This window comes from Ciona intestinalis, chromosome 1 (assembly GCF_000224145.3).
Source record: "Ciona intestinalis chromosome 1, KH, whole genome shotgun sequence".
NCBI classification, from domain to species: domain Eukaryota; kingdom Metazoa; phylum Chordata; class Ascidiacea; order Phlebobranchia; family Cionidae; genus Ciona; species Ciona intestinalis.
The window spans coordinates 2,581,967-2,588,705 of NC_020166.2; the positions used below are offsets into that span (position 1 = coordinate 2,581,967).

Below are 6,739 nucleotides of genomic sequence, written 5' to 3' on the forward strand. Positions count from 1 at the left end.
CCTTAAACCCATTACCTGTGGGTAACAGGCAGGCGCGCTAACCACTATGCCACGGCGCCAATTAAATGTAAACATGTTTTTAACTGTAAGCGTGTTTTATAAACTGTTGTTTTGTTGCCATTAGTATACTAAAAATTCAGTAAACTAGGAAATTTAAAAAAATCTCAAGAAATTAAAAAAAAATCAAACATGATTTTTATCCATTAACTTGTATGACAGAAAAATATTACAAATACTGACATACTGTATATACACTGTTTATTTTATAGAAAAATATAACAAATATAAATTGTATTGTCTGTATAAATAGTAAATACTTTTTTTTTACTGCTGTATTTTGCTTAGAAAATTCAGTAAACATTTAAAAACCTGATTTTTATCCATACCTTAACTTTGCCACGGCGCCAATTAAATGTAAACATGTTTTTAACTGTAAGCGTGTTTTAACAACTGTTGTTTTGTTGCCATTAGTATACTAAAAATTCAGTAAACTAGGAAATTTATTTACAAAACCTGATTTTTATCCATACCTTAACCTGTATAACAGGCAATTTTGGTGATTCTGAGCCCGCCATTCTACGCAGACAAGGTAACACAAGGATGTAATATGCTACTATGGCTGGAACAGGATTTCCTACAGGGTAGTTAGGATTTATAACAAAGAATTTTAAATGTAAAAAATATATGAAAAATTTGAAATGAAAGCACTAAATAACTAATGGAGTATTTGAAGTTGTTAAAAAATTTTGATTTAAATACAAAGAAAATACAAAATGTTTTGTAAGTATTTTGGAAATATATATTAAAAGAAACTTAGCAACTAAAAAATTAAGAAAAGTTTAATATCATACCACCGAATAAAATTTTAGGAGTTGTTTTGTAATTTTTCGACAAAAATACATAGAAATTAGTATTTAAATGTATAAAAAATATGAGACACCAACAATTACAACTATGACTTACCCGGTAAAGAGAAAATCACTTTCTTTCCTCGCTGAGTTTCGATTGTTGAGAAGGATGTTGGTGCCCTGTTAATAAGATGTCTATGTTAGTCAACTTAAATGTGATTGCTTCAATAGAATGCTCATTTTAGTAATAAAAAAATCATATAAAACATGATATTATTTTCTTATATTCTGCTCAACACATGTTAGAAAAATGTTAAAATTTTTTCCAAATTTTAGACAATTTCTGAGTAAAAAACACTTCCAAAAATTGTCACAGTATAAAAATACCAAAAAAAGTTGTTGCAGTAAAAAAATTGGGGGCAGAAAAAAACACCCAAAAAAGTGGCGCAGAACAAAAAAACAAAAAATTTGGTGCAGAAAAAAACACCAAAAAACGTTGGCGCAGTAAAAAAATACCAAATTAGGACCTACCCTGGTTTCACGGAAACGCGGCCATAATGTATTTTAGCTCCCATGTCTTGTAGTAAGGACTTGATTGTATCATTTTCACCAATAGATGCACACCCAGTGATAATAACAGCATCAGCTGATGGAAATTAAAATTAAGTTGTTTTGGCAGAAAATTAAGTTGTTTTGGCAGAAAATTAAGTTGTTTTGGCAGATTTTATTATGTTTTGTAGGGTAAGCATGACGCTGAGTGTATATAGTAGGGTGGGGTAAGGTGGAACACCTTTTCATTCTATTTTTCCGTCCCATATGGTAGTAAACACAGAACATTCAAAGAATTATAAAACTGTATCCTCACGACTTTCATGGCTTAAACACGATTACTATATTTGGATATTATGTGCTAAATCAAAACCACATAAGTAAACACTAAACATGCAGGCGATTAATTATAAAAACCTTTTTGTTTTATGTTATGTATGACTGATAATTTAGACAATCCATTAGTGCCCACTGGGTTGGAGCAATTGCCGTTAAGTGTCTTACACAACGACACATACTTGCACAAAAAAAGCTCTTTAAACCAAAACTTACCATTCTTATAGGCAGTCTTAATAGATTCCCGTACAACATCTGGCTTATTGCAAACCAAGCCCGCATCTAGTGTAGGAAAACCTGCTTTGTGCAGTGCGAGTAACAAAGTAATACGATTTGTGTCTCTTGCCTCCCCAGGAGATAATTCAACTTTGTTTGGTTCTGTAAGCTAAAATATACCTTTTTAGAAGTTGCTAAACTGTGCCTATCTTGACGATGTTAACAAAATTATTTCCACATTCGTCACTTAAGAGATAAGTGCATAAGAAATTAAACGTGATAAATTACAAGAATTTGTTTTTTTTCTTGTGCTGATAATTGTATTTAATTAAAAACTGATGACAGCGTTTTTGGCGAAATATATATTTTTATTTAACAATTGGTTGGTTTAAATTAACCATAGTGTCCTGTTATTTAAATTTAGATTATTCAGGTGTTTCAATATAGCATAAGAAATAGTCATTGAAACACTTAAATAAAGTACCCTTATCAGGGTTTCTGTAAATGGTAGATAGTATAACTCAGAACCAATCCACCGTGTGGGGCTTGTTAGTGACGTCATATTTGTTTACTTAATTTAAAAAACTTTGCAAAGCTTACACGGTTATGTTAAATACCTATTTTAATTAAAAAATTAACCAGTTAAGAGGTAACAGTTTTATGTATAAAAGGTTTTATGTGCTTGTGGCCATTATGACGTCACCAACAAGTAGAAATTAAAACAGAAAAGTATAAATTAAAACAGACATTTAAATTCCGCACCGCAGTTAAAAAAAGCTCTAAAACTGTGAAAGGTTATTAACTATTTAATGACAGCCTTTTACGGTAAAAAAAAACAAAATTTATAGCCCAATATAAAGATTAATATAGCCTACCTCGTTTCCAATAGACATGACAGCAACTGTTGGTAGACGGTGGACACTGACAGTTAAAACACCAGCTACAGCAAGAAGCCCCGTCTCAACATGACCAAGCTTTGTGCCAGCTTTTAAAATGACTTCCCCTTTCATAAGGTCGCTGCCAATAGCTCGAATATGCGAGCCTGGTGTTTTAGCTTCAAGCATTCGTACAACTAGTTCAGATTCTCCCTGTAAACATAGTTAGGGTTTAAAACGTGGGTGGCAGAACGTGAATAGTACTGAAGGTGATGTGTTAAAATATGTGTTAAAAAGTGTTTGTGTATGTGTTAAAAAAAGGTTGGGTGACATTTAGCTACATTAATCAAAGATGTTACGTATGTATAACTAAATTTTAACATTGTCACCCAAAATTTTACTAAAAAATTAAAAAATGTGATAATTATGTTAAAGTTATAACAAAAAAATTTAAAGAGAAATTTATCTTTTAAAATTACATACATGTACTAATATTTAAAACCTAAAACATAAAACATTTCACATTTTTTTTAACAAAATTTACTAATAATTTAAAAAATGTGACTTTTAAAAATTAAAATAAAAAATATAAAAAATTTTAAAAATCTGAATAAAAATTAAAAAAAAAAACATTTCTGTCACCACCAGTGAAAACCTACAACATAAAACATTCCAGAAACTTGACTAACATTGTCGTCTTCCTCAATTACCATTGTTTCTTCGACAGGAACAACTGCATTAGATCCTGGGGGCAAGACGGAACCAGTTCGAACTCGTATTGCTTTCCCGAGGGTTAGGTATGAGTTCTCTGCATTTGCTCCGAGAATTTCTAAATCTCCTGGTGTGTCAGAAGCTGTATGTGGGGTTTTAAGAGTAATGATAAAAAAGGAGTCTATTTAATTTTTTTTTATTACAGAAAATAATATTTTTATATTGAAAAAATATATTTTGGGGCAATGAAATTCTGGCCTAAATCCTTTTTTTTATAATGAAAATGATACTTTTTATTTTACAAATAGGTAGGAGACACAAACATTAAAAAAAAAAAGTTACCCAAATTATATTTTTTTATTATTATGTATGGGATCCTTTTCCTTAAGGATCTGTGATAAGGGCCAGATTTGGCTTATTACCAAACCGAAAGTATTTACAACAGAGAACCGACATACCAATTACAGCATAGCCATCAAGTATTACAGTTGGGCAAGAAGGAACAGATTCTTTCGCATTTACATCTTCAAATAAGTAGTGTTCATATGCATCTAAAAGGAAAGACTAGATATTTTAACATAAAACTACAAATATATGCATATAACAAAAAAAATGAAAACGATGTATTCAAACTTGAACTAGAATCTAGGAAAGTAAAACCTATGTAGTTAAATTCGAACTATACAGATAAACAAAATAAGATGTATATATATAAATATAGTAGAGCGGGGAAAGACGGGACAGCTTTAGCACATAATACCCAAATATCCTGATTGTGTTTTGAACAATTAACAACGGTCTATGGGAGTCGTGAGGATACGGTTTTATAATTCTTTGCATTTTCTTTGTTTACTACCAGATGGAATTTGGAAAATAGAATGAAAAGGTGTTTCATCTTTCCCACCCTACTACACATATATATTTATATATATATAAATAAATTTTTCAATAACCTTGAAAATATTTTGATGTAAATGGCAGCGGAAATATATTCAATAACATAATGGAGAAAGCCTGGTCCACGTCTACAGGCGGATAAGGTGACACTCTATTCCGACGAGCCAACTTAAGATTGTCTCCTGCCTCACCTGTGTGTATAAGTGTGGGCAAATTTGATAATTTCAAAAGTAAACCGCCTATATGGAAAAGCAGAAAATTGACAAAAAAAGTCACAAAATTAACATTTGAATTTGGATTCACAGATGCATTATGTACTGTATGCTATTGAAAAGTTATTGAAATATTAAATGGAAATTTCGTAGACAAAAATGAAGTTGTTTTATACAAACCAGTTCAACTAAATTAGGCTTTTCCGCAATCACAGTATTATTTAATAAAGTTCATGATGTTTTACAAAATATTTAGCTGGATTGTAACAGTGTCAAATCTACCAAACATCTATTTTAACTATTTAAACTAAAAGATAGATGTTTGAAATTTTTAAAGGCATTTTGAAGAATATTAACATTTTGATGGCTTTTTTGTGGCAATTTTCTGGCAGAACTGTGAATTTAAAAGATTGCAAATAATATCGAATGTTGTTACCTGGTTGTTGTGAATTAGTTCTGTTTATGGATGGCGGTTGGCCAACGATTCGCAGCTGAAACAAAATGAAATTTTACATTACACATTATTTAGATAAAAGCAAAATTATTGGATTAATAAGTTTTGTGAATTCTCCCGTTTTTTGTGACCGAAAAAAGGAAATAAATTTCATTTATTCAAGGACCAATTAACATTATATATACCAAAGTTTCACTCCCAAAATTTCATTTAAAATCACTGGAAGTTATAAACTTAAAAGCTGCACAACTTAAAAAAACTCATAAATTCTACTCATAAAAAATCTCAATAAAAAATATAAAACCTTTTCTTTTTCTGTGAAATAAAATCTTATTATCTTAAAATCATTGGAAATTGTAACTTAAAAACTGCACAATTTAAAAAAACTCATAAATTGTACTCGTTTTTATCTCAATAAAAAATAAAATACCTTTTCTTTCTGTGTTTTTTGTAATGGAGTTGACGATATAATTCCATTGGTCGGTCTGACAAAGCTATTGTAGCTCGTCTCGTCGCCATTTTCAGAGTTTCGAGATTCCTTTATTAGGTCTACGCAAGTAACAAGGTAGGGGGAGACGGATTCCAAACATGACTGAAAAATTTTTTGTGGAGAATGAGAAAAACAGCATTGTCATATTAATTTACATGAAAAATCTGTAACACTTGCTGTTCATGCTTAAGGCATGTAACTACCACAGAAAACTATAAAGGTTGGCAATTGAATAAAGTGAATCAATAAATAACATGAAAAAAAATTATCAAATAATTTAAAAAAATTCAATAATTAACATAGAAAAAAAATTCAATAAATAACATGGAAAAAAAATTAATAAATACCATGGAAAAATTTAATAAAAAATTAAATGGAAAAAACAACCCATTTTTTGTGATAAATATCAATATATCGGTTTCACTTAAATAACGCTGAAACTTAAAAGTCTCTAGCAATAAAGTGTAAAAAACACTAAAATGGCATGAACTACCATATACTTAAATTAGTGACCTTCAAATATCCCGAAAAAGTTTTATAATAAACAAAGGCAAATTGACAACAAACGATTGTAAATTACTCCAGACCTGCGGTTATAAAAAGAACTTCATTCAAAAAATGAAAATACAAACTAAATGCACACTTTGGGTAAACAGTTTAAAAAGCTGATTTCTTACAAAGGTGACTGTAGTGTTTTTTGATCCACCATTATATTACTTGTGTTTGGTAACTGCATTCTTTATTTAAAACCAATATCTCATGTTTATTAATAATATACGATAAAAAAAACACTGAAATAAAGCAGACTTTTCTTAGCTAGAATAATTACATTTACAAAGTACCATAGTAAGTTTTTGGAGTCAGAATCATGTTTTTTACCTTTAGCAATCCTGGAGAGCTTGGTAAGTTGATTATCAAAACTTCCTTTTTCACTCCACAAATTCCTCTGCAATTTAAATTGATTTGAGTTTAAAACCTAATTATTACAATGCAGTTATTAGCAAAGCTATGACAGAAAGTTAATATGTTTCAAACAGAAGTGTTTTATCTTGAAAGTTTAATTAGTAAATTATACATTTAGAAATATATATACATCTTTACAAGGTGTCTTTCAATTAATTAATTTTACACCACCAAGTTCATATACTAAT

General features: G+C 29.7%; 1 protein-coding gene across 2 annotated transcripts in view; it reads right to left on the reverse strand.

Annotated features, from left to right (window-relative positions):
- Positions 1 to 6,739, reverse strand: part of LOC100175734 (gephyrin) — a 12,335-nt gene that overhangs the window by 846 nt on the left and 4,750 nt on the right. Inside the window, exons 5-15 of one of the 2 annotated variants that reach the window (XM_009863987.3) lie at positions 6,468 to 6,534; positions 5,529 to 5,690; positions 5,081 to 5,135; positions 4,489 to 4,623; positions 3,994 to 4,086; positions 3,535 to 3,677; positions 2,825 to 3,037; positions 1,950 to 2,118; positions 1,380 to 1,494; positions 964 to 1,028; positions 531 to 634 (exon numbers count right to left, since the gene is read on the reverse strand). In XM_009863987.3, coding sequence (XP_009862289.1) covers positions 531 to 634; positions 964 to 1,028; positions 1,380 to 1,494; positions 1,950 to 2,118; positions 2,825 to 3,037; positions 3,535 to 3,677; positions 3,994 to 4,086; positions 4,489 to 4,623; positions 5,081 to 5,135; positions 5,529 to 5,690; positions 6,468 to 6,534 — 1,321 coding nt within the window. Of the gene's footprint in view, positions 1 to 530; positions 635 to 963; positions 1,029 to 1,379; positions 1,495 to 1,949; positions 2,119 to 2,824; positions 3,038 to 3,513; positions 3,678 to 3,993; positions 4,087 to 4,488; positions 4,624 to 5,080; positions 5,136 to 5,528; positions 5,691 to 6,467; positions 6,535 to 6,739 lie in introns of both variants that reach the window. The other variant, XM_018812598.2, reaches the window with a different exon arrangement.